This window comes from Mercenaria mercenaria, chromosome 19, assembly GCF_021730395.1.
Source record: "Mercenaria mercenaria strain notata chromosome 19, MADL_Memer_1, whole genome shotgun sequence".
NCBI lineage: Eukaryota > Metazoa > Mollusca > Bivalvia > Venerida > Veneridae > Mercenaria > Mercenaria mercenaria.
In genome coordinates, this window is record NC_069379.1 from 11,723,741 (window position 1) to 11,748,799 (window position 25,059).

General features: G+C 34.8%; 1 protein-coding gene across 2 annotated transcripts in view; it reads right to left on the minus strand.

Annotated features, from left to right (window-relative positions):
* LOC123541847 (bifunctional coenzyme A synthase-like) overlaps window positions 1-25,059 on the minus strand; it is a 50,443-nt gene that overhangs the window by 11,444 nt on the left and 13,940 nt on the right. The window contains exons 6-11 of one of the 2 annotated variants that reach the window (XM_053531527.1): window positions 24,479-24,605; window positions 23,174-23,301; window positions 21,873-21,954; window positions 19,513-19,613; window positions 18,256-18,402; window positions 10,668-15,214 (exon numbers count right to left, since the gene is read on the minus strand). In XM_053531527.1, the coding sequence (XP_053387502.1) occupies window positions 15,137-15,214; window positions 18,256-18,402; window positions 19,513-19,613; window positions 21,873-21,954; window positions 23,174-23,301; window positions 24,479-24,605 (663 nt within the window). In that variant the 3' untranslated portion in view covers window positions 10,668-15,136. Of the gene's footprint in view, window positions 1-10,667; window positions 15,215-18,255; window positions 18,403-19,512; window positions 19,614-21,872; window positions 21,955-23,173; window positions 23,302-24,478; window positions 24,606-25,059 lie in introns of those variants that run through there. The other variant, XM_053531526.1, reaches the window with a different exon arrangement.

Consider the following 25,059-nt stretch of genomic DNA (forward strand, 5'->3'; position numbering starts at 1 on the left):
TAAAGGGTGGATATTTTGGTCCTATGTTTCAATGACCCTTAGTATGATCTGGTGCCCAACTTCTCAATCAAAGTAAATTTGAAAATCATTTCGAATTTCAAAATATGGTCATTTATGATTTACTTTTGGTCGGAAAGGTAGCGCTTTTCCCCTTTATTTTTTTATTAATTATTGTTCTTCATTAATTTCAACTGAAGTGCATTTAGTATATTAATAAATGGGTTCAAACGAAAATTCTGTGACAAAAATGCATTTAAGAAAAATTCTTGTTGATAAGAGTTCTTTTATTCTTGAATGTGAATTGAGGCATTACAACCTGGAATGATTGTACCCGACTGCCTTGATTGTAACCAAATGTTTGCAATTATTGTTACCAAAAATGTTAGTTTATTGCTAGACACGTTTTTGTTTCGATGATATTGTTGGTAAAAATATATGTTTTTGTATCCAATAGCCTACACAGCCCACAGAATATCATTTTATTGAGCCTGTAAATGTCTCAAGTCGTTTGAACGAAGAATCGGTCTGCGATGTATACGCTTGAAACCGATTCTCATCTTTTTTTGTAGATCGAAAGGGACTGAAATTGGCTTTAATTCTTTTTCAGTGCTATTAGCTTTGCAACAACTTACTAAGAAACTAAATAGTGTCAACGTTTTTGCACGCATTCATAAATGATTTTACCTTTAACTTATTAGTCTTTATTCATTTTATGAAATTTAATGCCAATTGTATTGTGGTCAGTTTATCGAACCATCGTTCCTGGGAAGAACCGGCACCATATTCAAATCTTCTTAAAGAAAATGTCCACTTTCTTTCATAAGAGACATGGTCGGTTTCGGGCTTCGAATCACGGTCGTATGTGAGAGAGATCTTAGAACTTGACCTCTTGATAGTATGATTAAGTATCAAGATGATCACTGCGTCTATTAAATTTGCAATGTGTTTTATGATAAATATTTGCTCTGAATTATGTTTTCTTCTGTGGTTATTCAATGGTTTAAAAAATTCTTTAAACTTTAACCTTCGAACATTTACTATGATTTCACAACACATGTGAAGAAATTACCGGCACATACTCTGATAATTCAACGCATGTATCTAAATAACATTATTAAGACTTTGAAAGTATGATAATTTATTTCATTTCAAACTGCAGTTTAGATATATATTCCAATAAAAGCCGTAAAAATAGCACACAAGATCTAAAAAGACAAATTTTGAGATTAACATTGCTGTGCAGATTCTAAACCATTTTCAGAAGCAAAGCAAAAGCAAGAACGGTTCACATTCTTAATAATTAGAGACCTGTTTCATCTAGAGTTATCGAAAGTTAAACCAAAGAAACCAATTAACTTAAACAATGAAGACAAAACGAATGCGATAAAAAACAGACTTTTCCAAAGCCGACTTGGAAATGTAGTAATATTGTTAAGAAGCGTCAACTTGACACATAGGGTGTCACCCAGGTATTGAAGTACTTCCAGGTCGTTGTATCCTAGGAAGCAGTTCTTTGAAATTTGAAGTTCCCAATTTGAAGCCATCTCTACTTTGACTTGTTAAACATTTTATCATTTCTGATGTCTTTAACAGTTGTTTTGTTCGTGTTTTTTTTCAGGACTACATTTCTGTGCGGAAAGCTATTCCAGACTGGCGGCCATGACAGATGTGGGTTGGAAATCATAAAGAGTGACTGTGTACTTTGATATGTAGCAAAGAAGTTCATTGTTGATGATAGTGTTCCTTTATTATTTATTGAATACGATCAGAAATACAGAGCTCTCAATGCTGTAAACTTTTTGTTGTGAAATTCGCCGCTGAATCCATTTCCAAAAGTGTTTGTTTTACTATACAGCAAAGAAGGAGAAATTGTACAGGGCCAACACCACAGAGTGAAAGTTGGTGCATTTTTCATTAAATCAGTCAAATTAAGCATTTCACTTTAGGTAAAATATGCAGTTTAAAGTCGGTAGAAAGCTTTCATTTGTCATGACTATTTTAATTTTAACATACATATAACGGGATTACTCTATAATGAGCAGTATCAACATGGAAAAACTTTAACGAAGCGGGTAAATAAAATACCAAAGACTTCCATTACCAAATCGTTGAATCATGCCCCCGTCTTAGCATTAACAAAACCGGACCCCTGCTTAGCAATTTCATAAATCTGGCCCCGGAAGCTATGTAAGGCTCTTATTTTGTAATTTCTTAAGGTGTATATGTCGCGAGAATATTCATACAAATATATGTGTCGCAAAGTAGTCTTTTTCGGTCTTTTAAAAGGTTAATTTATTGAATTTACGAAAATGTCCCCCGTCTTAACATCATCAACTTTGTTCACTTCAGTTGCACGGTTGCACTTTAAGAGAAAACGAACGGACTTTGAAACAAAAAACTTGTAGCCGAGTGTTGGATTTTTATGTACGACGGCACTCATCCATGTTTCCCTTTATTTGAACAAGTTGGTTAAAAGCTATTTAAGAAAATGTCACTTTTATCGAGGAATCCGCCATGTTTTTGGCACCCCAGATTAGCGAAAAAGTCACGTGGTACATGCACCCTGGTAATGTTAAACTGATCCAGAAACAATATTTATGAAAGGTCAAAACTATAAACTGATAGTCTTATTAAGCTTTTACAATCCACGTACTGGTGTTTCGTTAAACGGTTTCACACATGGCTGCATGGCATCAAATTTGGATACGCCGCTCCAAATCACACAACATGGCTTCAGTATGCATTAGACGGCGCCAAACTTTAATGAATCGTTTCACTTTACACTGCACGAACTCATGTTGCGTTAAACGTCTTCACATTGGACTGCATAGCATCACGTTTTTATACACAGCTCTTAATTACACAAAGCGGTGTCAATATGCATTAGACAGCGTCAAGTTGTAATGAATCATTTCATCTTACACTGCACGTACTCACGTTGTGTTAAACGGCTTCACATTAAGCAGCATGGATTCATGTTTTATTGGATGATTTCATATTACGGTGCATCGCAACAAGTTTTTCAATGCATCGTTCCATGTTTGAATGGATGGAATGAAGTTTTGTATTAAATAGTTTCAAAATACAATACATTGAGTGTAAATATATTGGACGGGATGGAGTTTTGAACTAGACGACATTGAATTGTATTGCACTGACTGACTGACTTGTTTATGAATGGATTGTATATTTACTAATTTTGGCGGTAACCGCCACCCATACTTATTTAAAGTATGCCCGCAAACGACTAACCTGCTTAGCAGTAAGTCATATATGGCTAGATCTTTAAGCCATTTCTTGGCAATTTTGTCACCGTTTATTACAGAAAAGGGACCTGAAGTATGAATTTGCACAATTCGTTCGAATGCTCCCATCGCATGCAAGATAAAAATGGCGACGTGACTGTTGCATGTCTCGAAAAGAGACGCTGAAAGAGGTTTAAAGGAGTAAATTCAGTGTGTTGTTTATAATGAAGCGTAACTTTTTTATATATAAAACTTAACACTCCTTTTTCTTTTTTATAGTAGCGATATAAGTTCTTTGTTAGAATATAAGTCTCCGAAAAGCTGATATTCTAAAAAAACGTCGAAATTGTATATCAAATAAGTGGATTATGTATGGATTTAGTGATGTACGCCCTTAAAGGCACTGACCTCCAGATTTGGCTAAAAAATAAATTATCTTTCTTTCAAATTGAAGTTTGGTCATATTTTGAACATTAGAATATGGTTTTTTGTTTCTAAAATATTTTAAAAATTCCAAATCAAGAAAAAAAGATGACCGCGTCGGGAATCGAACCCCGGACCGCCGCGACAAGAAAGACATTTTCCCGTTGTCGTAACCAGTAGCGCTATAATAGCTGAAGTAGTGAATAATGACTGCAAAGTATAAAGATATTTATAATCGAGACAGCTAACCTGGAGTAAAAGCGTGACAAACGCTTTTCGATTTTCATCGTAGAAAGTAGTAAAAACAGCAAAATTCTCATGTGATTTCGTAACGTACAGTTTGCCAGTAATTAAGTTTTAAAGCCTTCTTTAGAAATATAGCATTTACTTCAAGATAACTAAAAACATTAAAAAAAAAATTGTTGTTGTCGAGCGATCTGGAGGCATGCCGCTTTAATTGAAAGCTCTATGCTATTGTAGAAGTTACCCACTAATAAATGCTTTTGTTTGATATACAAAACAACCTCCTATTTGAAATCTCTTTTCAATATGGTCAATAATCCGCTCTTTTCATATTTATTCGGCTGGAATTTTGCATAGTTATGTCATAATATTAGTCAGTTATGTACATAGTAAAATGGCTTAAGCAAACTGTTTTCAACACTTAACAATACGGTTAGTCGATTGCACTCAGTATTGCGATAAACACTTGTATATATGGCACTCTTTGTCAAATGTTATATGTCCAACATATTTAAAACTGAGATTTTAAGGCGATTATGTATTTCTCTCAAAACAGGAAATAAAACAGTTAATAATGCTACAATATGTACAGATTATATGAGATATGCCTCGCACTTAACCCTTATCATGCTGGACACGACTGATTCTGCCTTTGCGACAAGTGCAGATCATGATCAGCCTGTATATCCGTGCAGCCTGATCAAAATCTGCACTGTTCGCCATTCAGTCAGTATCCTTTTGGTAAGTAACCCCTTTAACTGTTAATGGCACTGTCCAAATTGAAAGATGGAAAAGTTCATTGTAAAAACTTAGCAGGGTACGGATTAGATTAATGGAGACATTGCGCTACTTTGAAAAAGTAATGTTGTCCACCAAAGAACGAGTGCAAACTGTCTTCACGTTGATACGAATCTATATGAATCTCATTTTTGACCAAAAATATTATGTTTTGACGCTGTATACGCTTTTGGCCCATTAATTTCTTCGAAAACTTAACTTGGTTCAGAAATGGTATTTTTATTCTTGTTTATTTTTTTTTTATTTTTTTTTTTTTTTTGGCTAACCAAGATATCGTCACGGATAGTTATAGTACAACTATCTGAGACAAATAAAGCTAAAAAGTGTTTAAATCACTTTTTCACTGTCAAAAAATGGATGGAATTTTCAGCAAAACTCTTTTTTTTTTACAATTAACTGAAAAGAAAATATCTAAAAAAGAAACTGGAAAAGTAAAAAAAAAAGTTATTATTGCTAGCCTCAAAGTTTTTCAGAATAATGCAAGTAGATTTTTTATTTGTATTGTCTTTTATGTGTCCCTTAATTTTTTTAACATTTAAATAAATTCACAAAGTGGAAGTTTTCTGCGTTTGATTCATGTAATTACAACAACACTTTTAACTCAAATTGAAATGTGTATGAAAAAATAAATGACGAAAAGATATAATATCATACAACTTAATATAAACCGGCAAAGATATTGTAAACATGAAGATTAGGTACATTGTATAATAACAAATTAATGTGCATCCTTACAACGAATGAATAAAAAAATGTGGAGAAATCAGAGAAATCATGTTTTCGAAATATATTAAAACAGCAAATACAAAAAAAAAAGATGTTTTTAAACAATGTTACTCCAAGTCAAAAAGAATTATTATTAAATTAGAAACAACATACTTTAACCACTGAATTAATCCAAAAGTTTTATTCCTGTTCTCAAACATTTTTCTTTGTCATATTGCGTACACTTTTGTGTAGAGTTTAAACTGACCTGCATTAACCAGATAAAACCAAACCAAAACATCCGATATAATCCGAATATTTGATTAACAGACAATGGGCATGTGGGGTGTAACATTAACATTAATAAAGATATAATAAACATTGATTTTCTATTGATCAGTTATAAAGTTCTGTATATGTTTATCGCGGCCGCGTTCTTTAATTAAATGATATGATATTTTATTTCGGCATGATTTTGTACTTTGTATATTTGCTAGAAAAAAATGTAAATAGTTTAATGCAATAAATTATTCGTATTCGTGTATTGCATGAAACAGTTGTGCCATAATCATCATCATCATCATCAAAACATCAAAGTGATCATAAGCTCTTTTCTCACTTATCATCATCGGCAGCAACAGCAACACTAACAACAATAGCATCATCGCCACCACCATGATATTATCATCGTTATTATTATAACCATCACCAAAATCACCATTGACATCATCATTCTTATGACCATCACTTCTAGTCCCACCAATAAAAATCATCATCTATCTTCATCGTCTAGGTGTCCAGAATGAGTGGGTGTCATTTCGAAAAATCCTTAATTAGACGCGGTCCAGTTTATTTACAACAACAACAACAACTACTACAGATGGGGGCAAGCAACAGCGACAGGAAAAAGAGAAGCTACGCTGATAAGCAGGCTTGCTGGAAAAGATTTGTATTTTGATGAACAGATGTGGAATGACGTAGGAGGTTTTGTAAGCAACGGAAGGAGTGGGGTCTGCATTGATGCCATAAAATTTTGTCTTCTTTTATACAGAATGATGCTTCTCAATGCTGTTACAATGCGAGTCCTAACTTTAATAAATATCAAAGTAAAATCTTGTCGTTTTCAAGAAATATACATGAAAATAGTAGAGGCTGTGACATAGAAAGAAAACACGATGTCGTTATTATCGTTAACCCTTATCATGCTGGACACGACTGATTCTGACTTTGCGACCAGTGTAGATCATGATCAGCCTGCACATCCGTTAGTGCACGCTCCCTTTTTAACAGTTACTGGTATTGTCAAGTTCATTACATAGAAATTTAGCAGGCTAAAGGTTGACAAGCATTTATAGTATTTTAAGCTTATTAAGAGGCGGTCTGTATATGAGCCGCGCCATGAGAAAACCAACATAATGCGTTTGCGACCCGTATGTATCCAGACTAGACTGCGCGGATCTATGCTGTTCGCTTTCAAAGCCTATTGGAATTAGAGAAACTGTTAGCGAACAGCATGGATCCATGCAGGTCGCAAACGCACTATGTTGGTTTTCTCATGGCGCGGCTCATATATTGTTCAATAGTGTAACACTGTTAGGGCATTTTCATTTTTTAACATTCATTGATTATGTACATGAAGTGGCCGGGGGCAAGAAATAAAAAACTTGAAAACTTATTATCTTTAAGAACCATTCCTTTTAACAAATATTATGTTAACTTAGTAAATCTTTACGTTATAACAAAGGCATTGATCGTGTAATAAAGAAATTTCAACTAAAACTCAAGAAGTGAGAAAAAAGAAAAAATATGTATCAGGTTATTTTCTTTTTTATCTGAAAACCATCGACATTTCTTTATCTCATCTTTCTGTAAACAACTACCCTGATATACTTGTTATAAATACTACAGTAGATTAAATAATGCAGGTATAATTATATAACAAATATACGAAATATTTGCCCAAAGCTACACTTAGCGAGTACCGCCGCATACAATGGTTTTAAATTGTTTAAACACAATGTCTTTCCTTCATGTGCATTAAATTGACCAGTGGGTGGATTTTTTACTTACATTTTAGTAAAACATAACAAACATACCCAGCTGTCATACGAACAAGTAACTTATTCAAGCATAAAACATTTCATGACAATGTTTATAGCATATACCAATGTTACTTGCTGGCACTTGTTAATCTTCGCCAGCACTTTCGGACATTTTCGTTATTTTACGCTATACTATATTCGATATGGTTAACCAATGGTACGATGGCGTAGTGATAAGCTCTCCGTCTTTAACATTTGAGTTCAGTTCAGACCGTTTTATTAATTCTATGTATTTTTTAATTTCATCGCTTTTGCTTATATTCTTACATTATATTGTGAAACATATTTCACGTTTATTGTAGTATTTATATAAAAACAAAATAATCGAGGCCTTCGAATAGTTTGTCGCCTGATTTACCACCGTGACGGTTCAGAGTTCAGATGCGTACGAATTGAACCACGAGGGTTTCAGCCCGTGAGGTTAAACAACTATCAATCTGAACGATTAACCGTGGTAAATAAGACGATAAACCACAAGAAGGCAGCGATTGTTTTCATTATTGCATGGTCATTGAAATATTTTGATGAAAATTATGCTGGGTTTCATTCAACCTTGATATCAGTAGCTTACTGTAAATTGTTCGCTGAATAGACGAACACTTTACTTTGCCTAGTCCTGAAGATTTTAGTAGTCAGGTAGAAGAATGGTCTCCAAACATGTTTGTAAAAGAATGATATTTACATTCGCGCAGTTCTTTTCCACTGAAGATGATGACAACAGCTAAAGATAAGGCGCGAAATCTACGCTAACGCTGCTTAGTGATAACGGACCGCAGTGTTGACGATGTCCGCGCTCAGTCCGGGAAAACAGACCTTAAATGACGTCACCGTAATTCCGCCTGGTGAAACAGACTGGCTTAGAAGCTGATTATAATGTTAAATGTAACACACTGTGTGCAATTTATAATATAATCTTGTTTACAAATGGAAAGAAACTATAATGTAAATATAAGAAATGTTTTTTTTTTCGGTGTTCATGCGAAATGAACGACAGAATAGGATCGGCAAATCAAACATGGTGAATCAACAGCGCGATTCACGGATTTGCCGATCCTACTAGTATTCTGTCGTTCATTTCGCATGAACCCCGAAAATAATATTTCATTTTTAATTGAATATTAGTGCATTCTTTTCCATAAATGGACAATATTAAGTGTTAGTATTTTCCCGCCTGTTAAAGACCTGTTCCAGTCCTACCTTTTAACCTTAAATTGTCACTGAAAAAAAAACAACTATGAAAATCCTGACTATGAACAGTGAAGTCTGTCAAAATAGTCTACTTTATATAAAATTCTATATAAAATACCTGTGGTTTTGCGTGCTAAAGTGTGGCGCGTGGCCGTTACCTGTTGTAATCATTGGTTGCATACACACAATAGAATTTGAAGAGCCGCGGAGCAGGGTTTTAAGGGTGAAATAAAATGATGATGGTCAGACAGAGGTCTAAAACACACAACTTTCAAATTGGTATTATCCGAATATTTGTGATGTACATGTATATCACCGAGCTGCTGTGCCTGATGGATAAGGCACCTACCGCGCAATCGGGAGGTTAAAGCGGTTCGAGCCCTGTCAGACGCGTCTCTTGTTACTGAAGAAAGACCGGTTGGTGAGCCGCCAGCTTGTTCAATAATGGTTACCGATTGCCTACCTGCCTGGTGCCTGGCATTAGAAACAGGAATCGGGAAGTAATGCTGTTCAATGTATGTAGGTGTCTAATAAACAAAATTGGCTGGCCCTTTCAGTAGGGGTGACACTATAATAGACAAAAACATTACTTGACTTTTTTGTATTCCCTGTATTGGTTTTTCAATAGTTATGTTGCTATCTTATAGTTCCGGGCATACGAAAACATACGAAATACAAGTGAGTACCAGGTCAATACTTAAGGACAATATGTGTGTGCTTTAAAACGGAAACGACCGTTTATTACAAAATGAGCCAGATGCAATATTTATGTGACGAATAAAAATATTTTGAAATAATACAGAAACGTGTAATTAAATGCATCTGTGTTAGATTGAATGTATCATAAAACCGAGATTTTGTCGTGACATGGCCGTCGGCGTTTTTTGTTTGTTAATACACTGTTTTTGGACGATTCATTTTAAAAGTACGTCAGAAAGCTGCAATAACACAGCATCTCTCGATCGGCAAAAATTCTTTTTCGGTAGACAATACACGTTAAAATGATACTAAAAGATATATGACGAGGCATCAATATTTTGATGTAGTTCAATCGACTTGCTTCTCGGATTGTAGCAACGGAAGCACATGCGCACTTGAGTATTTCCGTGGCCCGTTTGATCCTCTGATATTTTTGCAAATATCAGAACCCTTTTTGTGCTAAGAATAGTATTTCTGGGTTGACCTTTTTGTTTTGCTATAATGTATCAGAATTCACCTTTTTTCAATATTTGCCTTGAAATTTTCTCTTACCAAAATTAGAAAGCAGCCAAGACCCGTATCTGTCTCTGATTCATGTAATTACGGGATTCCTATATGTGCTTTATCATAGTTCACTAGTGTTTTATATATGCTTCATATTGATGATTATAGTACCTTATACATGTATATGCTTCCTAAGTATGTTTTAGTATACTTTGGGGGAGGTGGAAATACCGTTTCCAAGGGCAGATAACTCTTTTTCAATACTTCTGACCTTATCACTTTTATTGCACATCTATTGTCCTTCAATATCCAAAGTCTGACGAAATTCTATTATTGGTAAAACTTTCTTTCATTAGGAAAGACTGAGTATAGTAAACTCTGGTACCGGGAAGTCTGGATAAAAAAAAGTTTGGATGTATCGAACCATGATATTGGGAAGTCGGGATTATTGAATGCTGATATGGGTAATTCTGGCTAAATTAAACACTGATACAGTGAAGCATGGGTATATCGAACCCTAACATATCGGTTTGAATATATCGAAAACAGAGATAGATCCTGATACAAGGATGTCTGGATATATAAAAAATTAAAGAAAAGAGAAGTCTGGATATATAAAATCCTGATATAGGGAAGTCTTGATATGTAAAACCTCATATAGTGAAATTTGGATATATCAAACTCTGATAAGTGGAGAAATGGTTGTAAGGATCAACACCATTTAACCTGGAAGTAACAAACTTAGACCAATAAAACAATATTCGATTTTCTGTTTATATATTTAACTGATAGTTTACAATTAGCTCACATAAATAAATATACCTTCACATTTTATTTTTATGCAGTCATACCAATTACAATAGTCGAAAATAATATCAAACACACATTGCAAGTACATAAGTAAGTTTATCATAGAATCTAACATGCTTGTTTCAGCTAAAACAAGCTTACGCTAAAATGACGACACGTTAACGTGTGATTAGGTCAATGTATTCGCTGCGACCAAAAAAGAGTGCTACAATATTTTATCTACTGTTTTAGATTAAGGGCATATTAGAATCAAAATAATGTATAACAAAATCGTGTTTTACCTAAATTAATACACTCAAAATTGGTTATACGCCGCCAGAATAATTCACTCGGGCTACGCCCTTGTGAAATTACTCCGCGGACGTATATGCTCTTTCCGTGTATTAAAAACGTTAAAACACGGTTTTTTCTACAGATACATTATTTCTTAAATCGTAAACAAGCCGAAATCACTAAATAACAAATGTATGACGATGGAATAATGTTTTTTACAAAAGATTTTGACTCATTCCATTGGAGTGCATCCGCTTAGAATACAAACTGGAAGATTCGATAGAAATAGAATACCACGTGAAGAGAGATATTGTTTGATTTGCAACAGTGTTGATATAGAAGACGAATATCATTTCGTATGTATTTGTCCCGCATAAACTGATATTCGAGGAAAATATATAAGTAACTTTTACTCCATCCGTCCGTCTGTTTATAAGTATTTACAACTGTTAAGATCAACTGATAAAAATATTCTTGTGAAACTATCATTGTAAAAGAAGCTCTTACTGTAAGAAATCCCATAATTAATAACGTTGTTTAACTGTCTAACCTCCTATATGGAAGCTGTTACACCAAGCTTTTTTGCTCTTTTTGTCTAATTGTCTATTTATTGTATGTATTTTATTAGTCCAACTCGTAACGTAATTATCACTTTCATTTCATTTCAGTCTGATATGTTCTGTGAACGGACCGTCAGGGGAGGTAACTAGAGTCCTGGATTGTGACTAGTATTTCATGTACATGATGTTATATACATATACTCTCCCAGCTGAGCTAAGCGTGTGGGTTTCCAAATATGGTTGAGACATCTAAGAAAAAACTAGACTAGTAACTGAAAGAGCACTATCAATTTTCGTAATTCTGATGAATTAAAAAGGTCATAACTCTAAAGACGCTAATCCAATCTGACTGGTTATTGAAATTGGCATAGGTTTTATATAGAGATATATATAAACTCCAAAGTGACTAGGACAATCCAGCAGTTTTTCCAGCAGAAATACTTCACTCTTAAAACAATGTGACCTTGTGTGTTGAAAATTGTTGAAAACTGCATTAAAGGCCGAGCAGTTTGAATTTTCACAATTTCCAGTTATTTAAGTGCTATAACTCAAAGAGGACTAAGACTTTCCAGCTTGGTCTGATTAACTTTGGTGAACACCGGATAAGAGCTCCTCAACATGCTCAAGAGAGTAGGCAATATCAATCTTAAGCAAGTTGAGAAGCATATCTCAGGAGACTTGGAAGATCTGAATGGTTATCAAAATTTCTCAGATATTATGCCATAAACACTATGAACACGTTTGGTGAACATATACATGTATGGACTGCTCATCTCAGAGAGCTGACAGTTTGAATGGATACGCACGCCACACGCAAGTCAAACTTGTGACACAATTATCACTTTCATTCCATTTCAGTCTGATATTAGTCGAATTTGTGACGTAATTATCACATTAATTTCATTTCAGTCTGATATTAGTCGAATTTGTGACGTAATTATCACATTAATTTCATTTCAGTCTGATATTAGTCGAATTTGTGACGTAATTATCGCATTAATTCCATTTCAGTCTGATATTAGTCGAATTTGTGACGTAATTTTCACTTTCATTTCATTTCAGTCTGTGGACGGACCGTCAGGGGAGGTAACTAGAGTCACCCGAGCCCCATTTCATGGGAATAATGGTAGTATAAAAATGATATAGCACAAAAACAAACAGAACTAGAGCTATCACTAAAGGTGATGAATGTACCCCCCGCATGCACTGACACAGTACATTGCAATTTGACGCACACAAAATTGCATAAAGATGTGGGCTGTATGTATATAGACTGTATGTATACAGTTTAGTAACAAAAAACAAAATCCCATAACTATGCAGAATATTTATCTTAAAGAGCGTAACATGCACCATGCACAACTAGGGTTGGTACTGATCACTCATGTGAAGTTTCATTAAATTGTGTGCAAGGGTTCGGAAGATTAGGCGCGCACAAGATTGCATATGCAGACTGTATGTACATAGTATGTTAACAAGAAACAAAGTCCCATAACTCTGCAATTTTTGTTGTTGAAAGAACCTAACATTCCTCATGCACAACTACTGTTGTTACTGTTCACTTGTGTGAAGTTTCATTAAATTGTGTCAAGGGGATGAGGAGAGATGGTGCGCACAATATTGTGTCTATGTATATAGTATAGCAACAAAAAACAAAGTCCCGTAACTCTGCACATTTTTTTCTGAAAGAACCTAACATGTCCCATGCACAACTACTGTTGTTACTGATCACTTGTGTGAAGTTTCATTAAATTGTGTCAAGGGGATGAGGAGAGATGGTGCGCACAAGATTGTGTCTATGTATATAGTATAGTAACAAAAAACAAAGTCCTGTAACTCTGCAATTTTTTTTCTGAAAGAACCTAACATGTCCCATGCACAACTTATGTTGTCACTGATCACTTGTGTGAAGTTTCATTAAATTCTGTCAAGGGGATGAGGAGAGATGGTGCGCACAAGATTGTGTCTACGGACAGACGGACAGACAGACGGACGGACGGACGGACAGACAGACAACCTGAAACCAGTATACCCCCCTTACAACTTTGTTGTCGAGGGGTACAATAACATTAAACAATATTCAACTGATGTCACAACAAAAGATAAGTATACCCCCCTTACAACTTTGTTGTCGAGGGGTACAATAACATTAAACAATATTCAACTGATGTCACAACAAAAGATAAGTTCAGATAAAATAATATTTCTGCATGTTCAACACAAAGGAAACTGCATAGTACTCAACACATTTGTAGATCTGTATATCGTTAAATTTTGAATATAAAAACTTTTGTACAATAAACTGCATTATATCATAAATATAAAATTGTTAACAACGCAATTCTTTCAAATGATAACAATATCATTAACACATTAACCTTCCTAGAATGGCCAATCAGAGGTGGCTGGGGTGTGATTTTTAGTCCCAACTAAAATGTGACTATTGACCTTATGACCCCAAAAAACTGTAAAAGTCAAATACTGACTAAAAACAGTCATGTTAGAAAAGTTTGAAGACATAAAAACCAAGAGTTCCATTGGTATTGATCAGAAACCATTTTTCGTTTTAATGTCACTTTGATTTTGACCTAATGACCCCAAAAAGAAATGGTGTTTTAACTGGTCAAAGGCAATCATGCTGTAAAATTTGACCACTGTAGGCCAAAACACTCTCTAGATATTTAGCACAAACATATTTCAGTGCCTATGTCACTGTGCTAATTAACTTTGATTTAATGACCTTGAAATAATAGACGTCATCTACAGACCGACAACGTCTGGTCACTGTTGAAGAAATTCTTCTCCTGTTATCCAGTGAAAACAAGGTCACTGCTACCTTGACCTTTAACTTATTGGCACTAAAAAGAAACTGCCATTACCATGATTTTCATAAATGTTCGTATCTCGAGAAGTGAGCAGGTTTTTTTTTACCATATTTAAAAAATAATCTGATAACAGATTCTGTTTACTTTCTTTTCAATATACGCGTTCTTGTGCGTCAACCCTCATTATATTTCAATGGTATCATACCATCGGAATAAATGTTATTTGCTAGTGCATAGGAACATTTTACAGCATTTGTTGATTGTGATAAGTGCTATTAACAAATCATCCTAGGGTATATTTTCAGGTACTTCTATACGAACCTGGTAAAGTCAGGAAGTGAGATATACATATTCCAGAAAAAAAACTTGCTTAAAATTTGTAAAACTGTTTTCCAACGTAAAATAACAATTTTCTGAGTATATGTCAATTCTACCACATTTTCAACATACCGGTATAGCTAAAACACTGTTGTGTGCTGCCACAGTAAAGCCTGCAAACCATTATACTGTTCATACATTGTTCGTTGGGATTAAATTTCGTGGATTGACTCAACCACGAAATCCACGAAAATTAATCCCCCACGAATATTTATGATTTCACAGTAATTATATAATTATGCTTCTGCTAAATAACCACATACTGTCCTGTAGAATTACATATAAAAATATCTATATCTAAGTACTGGCTAAAATATCATAACAGACTGTAACACAAATGCAAGTTAAGATATCCAATCCAAGTAAACAATAATGAACGTAATTTACATGTTTGATTTTGGATTGGATTTTGAGATGGTGGATGGAATTCTTTCAAGCAGCAGACGCCAAGCGTGCTCAACCTGCAACAAGCAAACATACAGCGCTATAAACAAACAAACAGAAGACATGTACAATTATACAATCTTTAAATGAGCCGCGCCATGAGAAAACACACATAGTGCGACCATCATGAATCCAGACCAGACTGGGCATCCATGCAGTCTGGTCAGGATCCATGCTGTTCACTTTTAGTTTCTCTAATTGCAATAGGCTTTGAAAGCTAACAGCATGGATCCTGACCAGACTGTGTAGATGCGCAGGCTGGTCTGGATCCATGCTGGTCGCAAAACCACTATTTTGGTTTTCACATGGCGTGGCTCAAATGGCTTAAAATCATTACATGACTACTTTAACAGAGCTGTGATCTGTAGTTTTTTTATATATCAAATCAAGTTTGCTGGGTTACAATTTTACAAAATCAACTTTTAAATTTACCAGAATTTCTGATTTCTGAAGTATGCACTTACTGATTGGCTTGCTGGCCAATACGTGTATATTATTTGCACGAGGTCTGATTTTTTTCATTACATAATATCAGAAGAAAATTGCAGAATGATATTTTTTTCCAATTTCTCTACTATAACAGTAAGTACATGAACTGCAACCAATCTATGGACCAGGACTAGATCAACAAACTATGGACCAACAACTCATACAAAGAGTCATGTAATAACATTACATAATTATATCACTATTATAGACAAAGTGCTGATAAATCATAACAAGAAGAGTAAGGAATAAAGACTTTGGTGACCTGATCAAGACTGAAAAGCTGAATTCTTGAAGAAACGCTCACCTTATACTAATGTAAGGAAAACGCATGTTTTTTTTTTTTGTGTGTTAGAATACCTGCACAATCCCCAGGGATTGGTTGGTGCCCGAGCCCGAAAGGGCGATGGTACCAACGTATCCCAGGGGATTTTAGAAGATGTTATAACTTTCAAGGAACATGCGCTAACGCTATTCTAGCCTAAAACGCGTAAAGACAAATAAATGTATTATATTTCCCTCAACGTCATTAAATTTCCATGAAATGCACTGGAATGTCCTAGTTGTTTTTTCACCATGATGTCATTTCCTGTCTTTGGGCCGTTATACGTTTACGCTTTGCCACGGGACACGCATATATAAAAAGGTGTTTTAACAGCACGTGAGCGCGAGAATTTCTCTGTTAACACACGTTATCTCTTCTGTTAAAACATCCCCGAAAAGTGACAAAAACAACAGTTTTATGCTAGAATTTATTTTTAGCTTGACCGTGATGAAGCATTAAGCATGTTTGAATTACTCTTGCGTCTGCTTCCTGGAACAACAAGCACTTTGTGTCATATATGAGAAGTTGTCGTCATGACCTTAATCAGGAATGAACCCACAACAACTGGGCTTTTATTAAAATTTTCATGATTTGAATTGAAGATTGCACTATTCAATTTATATTATACATTATTCTAAAGAAGTCCATTTTCTGTACTATGAGCGTTTCAAAATGACTTCACTAGTTTTGAACTTATAAAATAAAGTTATATGGCATTTTCAATGTAATTTTCAGCCACTTTGGACACAAGCAGGTTTTAGAATGTTCATTCTTACTTCTGATTAATAGCTTATCTTAATAAGCAAACAAAAGCAGCACCTCCTTTTAAAACTTGTGTATTTCTAAAATGTTATCCAATTTTTTCATGACCAAGAATTTCACATACGCAAGGAAAAATACATTCTTAGCCATAAAGATCTTTTTGTTTGCCTTTAACGTTGCACCAACACAATTATAAGTCATATGGCAACTTTCCAGCTTTGACGGTGGAGGAAGACCCCAGGTGCCCCTTCGTGCTTTATTTCCTCTCGGGTGGCCAGCTGAGTAGAACCACCGACCTTCCGTAAGCCAGCTGCACAACATTCTCATATGAAGAATTCAACGTCCCGAGTGAGGCTCGAACCCACATCAGTGAGGGGCAAGTGATATGAAGTCAGCGATCTTAACCACTCCGCCACGGTGGCCCAACTTAGCCATAAAGAGATCTTTAAAATGATATATGACTAGTATTTGGACCTTAAATAATCAAGCAACAATTCACACAAACAAGAGCTGTCCATAAGACAGCATACTCGACTTTTCTCAGTGCTTGACTCTGAATTAGAGCTTTGCCAGTAAAAAAAAAAAACAGGTTAAAAAGGGACATAACTCTGTCAAAATTCAAATCAGAGTTATGGGAACTGTGTCTCCTGGTGTAGACTTTGATAGTAAATAAAAAATTTGGGTTTCAAGTCAAAAGCTTTAATAGTAACAGAGATATTTGACTTTATCAAAAATTTTAACAAAAAAATTCTAAGGGATATAATTCTGTCAAAATTCAAATCAGAGTTACGGGTATTGTTTCTCCTGATGTAGACTGTGATGGTAAACAAGTATTTTAAGTTTCAAGTCAACAGCTTTGATAATAACAGAAATATTTGACTTTATCAAAAACTTTAACCAAAAATTCTAAGTTAAAAAGGGGCATAATTCTATAAAAATTCAAACAGAGTTATGGGGATTGTTTCTCCTGGTGTAGACTTTGATAGTAAATAACTTTTTTAAGTTTCAAGTCAATAGCTTTGATAGTAACAGAGATATTTGACTTTATCAAAAACTTTAACCAACGGCGATGCCGACGCCTACACCTGGACAAGTACAATAGCTTTACTTTTTCTTCGAAAAGTCAAGCTAAAAAACCTGTTCAAATTTAACAAATAAAACAGTGGGTAAATATCCCGCTCTGTCTCAACATACAACAAAGACTGTCACTGGCAAATGCATTACAGACAATATACCATTACCCTTTGCACATGGAGGCCACATCAAGATTAAATTAACCTTAACCTTCACCCAGCTAAATTTTTAAAATGAACTGGTCTATCATTCATTTTGGGCAGTACCATTTATTACTGGAAGGGGTGTTCACTGAAATTTTACTGATTGAATAGCGAACAGTACAGACAAAGATCAGGCTGCATAGTCTGCATTGGTCGCAAAGGCAGAATCACTTGTCGCCAGCAGATTTACACGGCGACATATTCTAACCTGTTGTTGTGTGTAGTCATACTCCCATAATGTACACAGTATGACATTGGATTTTTCCACTCTCTCTAAGTTGGTTATCTGTGAGTTCAGCCTCTGTCTAGCTTGTTCTTCTGTTAAATTATTTCTTTCTATCATTCTTTTCACAGCCTGCAAAAGTATGTATTTGTTTTGTTGTGCTTTAACCCTCACCCTGCTAAATTTCTACAATGAACTTGTCCATCTTTCAATTTGGACAGTACCATTAACTGTTAAAAGGGGTGTATATACCAAAAAAGATACTGACTGAATGGTGAACTGAGGGGTGCAGGTCATGATCAGATTGCACACATGTGCAGGCTGATCATGATCTGCACTGGTTGTGAAGGCATGATAAATTGTGCCCAGAACAATATTTTTTAAAATTGACTCATTTTGCTTAGACTTAAACAAAAGTTCATATGCTAAGTAAAGGTTTTTCAAATAAAAAGTTTATGATTTTCTAATGCTGAACTAAACTACATGTTGTTTGTTTGTTTGTTTTGTGGTTTGAAGCAGTTTTTCAACAGTATTTCAGTCATTTAACGGCGGGCAGTTAACCTAGCCAGTGTTCCTGGATTCTGTACCAGTACAAACCTGTTCTCCGCAAGTAACTGCCAACTTCCCTTACATGAATCAGAGGTGGAGGACTAATGATTTCAGACACAATGTCGTTTACCAAATAGTCACGGAGAACATATGCCCCGCCCGAGGATCAAACTCGCGACCCCATGATCCGTACACCAACGCTCTTACCTACTGAGCTAAGCGGGCGGGCTACATGTTTGTGCTATCTCAGTAACTGGTATGTGTTCTGCTTAGTGTGTTTTCATTAACTTTTCAATCATATAAATGATGGTGTCTACTTGTAGCACTGAGAGCAATGCCCAACTTTATAGTGCTGCCTCAATGGAATATCCCACAACAGACTGGTGACATGATACCCCACCCAGTCACATTATACTGACACTTGTCTGACCAGTCCTAGTACTCTCCTCATAATTCTGAGTGCCAAGCGAGGAAGCTACTAGTACATTTTGGTATGACATGGCCAGGAGGCAAACCCATGATTTCCCGCACTCTGAGCTGGCACTCTACCACTAGGCAATGGCAGCAGTCATCTCAAACATATAAGTCCCATGTAAAACGCATCATAAAGTAAAAGGTATTCCAAGAAAATCTGTATTTTGAAAACATGTATTTCATGCTATAAATTCCACTGATATGAAACAAGATTCAAACCTCATCCTGCGGCACAATGGTTGTCCAAACTTCATGACACATATCATCCCAGCCGGCCTCTAACAAAACAGCTGCATCCAGCACTATGACTTTATGTCCATCTGTAAAAAGCAAAGTGAAGCCTGACATACTATAGGAGCAAAACAATAAATCGGGAACCATTCTGAAATTCCTATCATTGGTTGGCTGTTTCTATCCAAAAGTTGGAAACTGACCAACAGAAAAGTTATACTGACAGACTGGTCTGAAAAATCAATTACTGTAAAATCATTTAATTCTGTGGGCAATTTCGTGGGGATATGAATTCGTGGATTTCAAATTTTGAACATTAACTTAATGGGAATTTTACTTTTTCATTGGGATTAAATTTCGTGGATTGACTCAACCACAAAATCCATGAAAATTCATTCCCCACGGATATTAATGATTTCACAGTATTATTGTTATTAAAGGTAGTACTGCATGTTTGATAAAGTTTTAACCGGAAGTGATGGTGTAACATCATTTATCCGATTCAAGCTCTGACACGAGATCACGTGAGATTACAACCAGTTGCCATTCTGTGTATTTTATACTTCTTTGTTTTATCATAAAAAAACAATTTTATGCTATGGCCCAAGGATACTGTAAAAGCAGAAATTTTCGCGTGGGTTTAATTTTTGCTATATTTGCGAGGTCCTACATGTCGCGGAAATTAATCCTCGCGTAAATATTCATCATTAGTATTATTCAAATTCAAGTATAATATCATTTTTACAATTTCGTGAATATTAAAACTCACGAACATACTCGCGAAATTTAGACCCAGCGAAAATATGTGCTTTTACAGTACCAAACTAGCATACAAATACATGTATAGACTGAAAAATAAACTCTTTAAATTTTACTAGGGGATACTTTTGATTTTTAATTTATTTGAATGTCTACCAGTGAGACATGAAAATTAATGTTCTTCTTGTTAAAAGTTGTTAAAATACTATATTTTAGGTTTTTGAAGTGTATTTATTTAAAAGAAGAATAAAAAATAACATAAGATTTTGGATTTTGTCTCTAAATTGTGTGTTCATGTGCTTAATTTATGTCAATAAAAAACTTTCGAGACCCCAACTCCAGCTGAAAAATAGCAAACTTCTGAACTTATCACATGTATGAATGCCTAATCCCATGGATATTGCTAAAAGATATATCAGGATCTTAATAGTAAAATTAACAAAAAAAGTGGAATAAGTCTGTTGCCTTTCAAATTGCAAAATGAAAGCTAAGTGAACATTTCCCAATTTTCAGAAATTGTTTAAATTATTTATTAAATTTCTCGAGATAGCAATATGATCTATTTACAAACATTTATTACTCAATGTAAACAAGAAGTGAACTTTTACATTCTGATGAAATACAATTTTCAGTAAATGCTTATAGATAGATGTTTCATCAGACAGTTCAAAAAAATAAAAATGGTTACCTCCCTTCCACTAATTCACAAAATTAAAAATATATTATGTATGCACTATTTTTTGTGTGATTACACACATGTGTTGCTTGACCTCTTATTAAAAATTTTGTTCTCTACAGAATATAAATAAATAAATAAATAAATAAATTGAGGGAAATTTCTATTCACAAAAACATTTATACATGTAGTTGTTGAAATATCTACTCTCTAAAATTACAGGCAACTTCTCTCCATGAAAGTTAGGTGGTTCAAGAGGTTTTTTTCACACAGCTAACATCTAAAAACATGACATTTCTTCTTTGTTTCTGGTTAAAACCCATTTTTCAACAGTATTTCAGTTATGAAATGACAGTCAGTTAACCTTTAGCCTGCAAGTGATTCTGCCTTTGCCACCAATGCAGACCAAGATCAGCCTGCATATCCTTGCAAGCTGATCATGGTCTACACCGTTTGCTATTCCGTCAGTAAATTTTCAGTGAACACCCCTTCAAATGATAAATGGTACTGCCCAAATTGGAAGATGAACCAGTCCATTATAGAAATTTAGAAGAGTAAAGGTTAAACTTGCATGTGTTTCTGGAGTCTGTACCAGCAGTATCTTTTTTCCGCTGCAGAACTCCTGCTGCATATTTCTTAAGACAAATCTTGTACTATAAAAGCAAACATTTTCACAAGAGTTTAATTTTCCCTGTATTCCCAGAGGCTCTACATCTCGTGAAAAATTATCCTTGCGTAAATATTCACCATTTATATTAATTCAAATTAAGCAGGATACTATCTTTACAATTACATTAAACCTTGCAAACATACTCAAAATTTCTAATTCACGAAATTTTGACCTAGCGAAAATATGTGCTTTTACAGTAACCTATAACATCCGAGAACTTTATCTCCGAGATAAAAATCTTACCTTTCGAATATTCTTGCATTTGTTCTTTAGCAAGCTGAGCAATTTCTGGCCACACTATACCATTCAGTCTTTTCAGTTCTTCCTGTTTAATATACAATGAGGAACATTAGTCAGTTACGTCCCCTGATTATGTCCAAGACCTAGATTGGTCCTTCCTTTGTTTTTATCGTTGACTTCTTTGTAATTTTCAAAAGCAATATCTATACTAAATTTCCTTGGATTGGAAAATGATTAAGGACATGTTTTCTTTTAGTGGTCCTCTGCTAAATTTAGGTTTGATTAATCATTTTTATTTAGAAACCTACACATAAAAGCATATTTATTTTGACCAACCGCAACATCTTGGATAAAGGTTATAACGAAAAAGTCAGAGGAATCCAACTGAAAGGGACCAATATAATATTTGGTTATCCTTGTGCTTTATCATACAACTTTTCAAGGGAAGTAACAAGCTAATGTTCCTCATTATTGTAAAGATGAACAAGTTTTTATTGCCACCAGTATAGAGCAGCCATTTGCCTTTAACATTTATCCTGCTAAATTTCTAAAATGGACTGATTTATCATTCAATTTAGGCAGTCCCATTTATTATTCAAAGGGGTGTTCACTGAAAATTTATTGACTGAATACTGAACAGTGCAGATGTGGATGTGCAGGCTGATCTTGGTATGCACTGGTCGCAAAGGTAGAATCACTTGCAACCAGCAGGCTTAAGGTCAATAACCAATTAACTACTTCCTTGATGAATTCTTTTCCTAATTTCAACTTGTCTTAGGCAGCCACCTGCCTTACAGCCAACTTGTATCGTTCCCTTGACTGACTGTATAATACATGTTTGATATTATTCTATATATTACCATGACAACAATTTTAACTACTGTAAACGCACATATTTTCCCGGGGTCAAAATCTCACAAATTTGAATTTTTCAGTATGTTCACAGGGTTTAATATTCGCAAAAATTTAAAATTGGTATCCTGCTTGAATTAGAATTATACTGAAGGTAAATATTTACACAAGGATTAGTTTTCATGAGATTTAGAGTTTCGCGAATATAGCGAAAATTAATCCTTCGCAAATATTTCTGCTTTTACAGTCGCCGTTGAGTGTAATAAGTATGGTGCAACTTCTCTTTCCAAATTTGCGCAATTTTGACTCAGTGATTCAGAAAATATGTGCTTTAAAAACAGTACCTTTAATACAGTTAGAATGTTTTTAAGTGAAGCAATTATTGCTCTTTACTATTAAAGGCTCTTGACAGTTTTTTTTTTGTAAAAGATATAATGAAAGAAACATAAAACCTTGTTTCCAAACACAATTTTTCCAAGTTCCTTCCTGCTGATTTCCCCATCCTCTCCCACAACCTGCTGACCAAAGGCTGCAACAACTTTGTCAAACCCTGGAGTACCTTTAATATAGGCTTTATGACCTATAAAAATAAAGTAACATATAAGCAACAGTACCTTTAATACTGCCACAACTTTGCTAACTCTCTTGCAGCTGAGAAGATCAGTGTTTTACTTTAAAGTAATACATAGTTATTGTTCTAGCTCAATGACGAGTTGATAAAAGATATTGTGTCTGAAATCACTTGTCCTTCATCTCTGATTCATGTGGGGAAGTTGGTAGTTATTTGTGGAGAACAGGTTTGTACTGGTATAGAATCCAAGAACTATAGTTTGATTAACTGCCCACTGTTACATGACTGAAATACCGTTGAAAAACAGAGTTAAACACAAAACAAACAAACAAACATTTAAGTATGTCTTCGAAATAGAGAAAATATTTCCATCACCGCTTAATTACAATAAGAAGACAAATTAGGTGATTATAAGAGTTTTACAGACTTTGTATCATAAAACTAGACACCTACGGGCAACATGTCGAGCCCATCCTTTGACCCCTAACTGTGACCTTGACCTTTAAGAGAGAGTTAATTATAAGCAAGATTCCTCAATACATGTCAAAGTTATGGGCCTGACAAGATCTAACATGACCTTTACCCTCCAACTTTGACCTTGACCTTTGAGATAGGAGCCTGAGGTTTTCACTCTTGTCTCCTGAGGTTAACATTCATGCAAAATATGAACAAGATTTGTCAATGCATGTCAAAGTTATGGGTCTGACAATATCTGATATGCCCTTTGACCTCCAAATGTGACCTTGACCTTTGAGATAGGAACCTAGGATTTGTACATGACACTCTGTCACACTGAGGTTAACATTTATGTCAAATATAAACAAGATTGCTCCATGCATGTCAAAGTTCTGGTGCGGACGAACAAATCTGGATGGACAGACACTTGCCATTTGGCCAACTATGACTCTTTGCTTCTGCCAGAGGGCTAAAAAAAACTCCATCCTTTCAGAAAATAAAATATGTACATAGAAAGCTATTAAAAATCTTTGATATGCTACTAAAATTTGATATAAAATAGTAAAAAATTGAGGTACATGTATTTTATATAAAACATAAAAACATTTACTTTTTATCATTTTCCATCTCTAATTTCAATAATGGTTTCAAAACATCTAATCTGAAATTTCAGTGTTCAACTTGAAGCGTGTTCCTTTCAAGCAAACTTCAACCTGACATACAAACCTACCTAATTTATCACAGTCAACAATTTTGGCTCCTTGCCCTTCCAATCTTTTACAGACTGAAGATTTCCCACTGGCAATTCCACCAGTCAGCCCAATAATGTATGGTGTACTGAGCAGACCTTCTTTTGGCTACAAAGAAGATAGAAGTATGGTTTTTAACAACCTATGAGTAGATTTCAAGGAAAACAGATGTGTGCTTATAACAATGTAACTATGGTATAATGGAAAGACTTTCTTTTGTCTACAAAATACACTTGTGTATGGTAACAGGCAATTTATGGTGTACAGGACGGATCTTCTGTTGGCTACATACAGAACATATATGGTTAAAACAATGTCAAGCTGTTCGCTTTCAAAGCCTTTTGCAATCAGAGAAACCATTAGCAAACAGCATGGATCCTGACCCGACTATGCGGATGCGCAGGCTGGTCAGGATCTATGCTGGTAGCAAATGCACTATGTTGGTTTTCTTACGGTGCGGCTCATATATGGATTAAAAAGAATAGGAATGTAACATTAGGTCTGTAAATTTTCAGTGAACATCCCTTTGAATAATAAGTGGTACTGCCCAAACTGAATGATG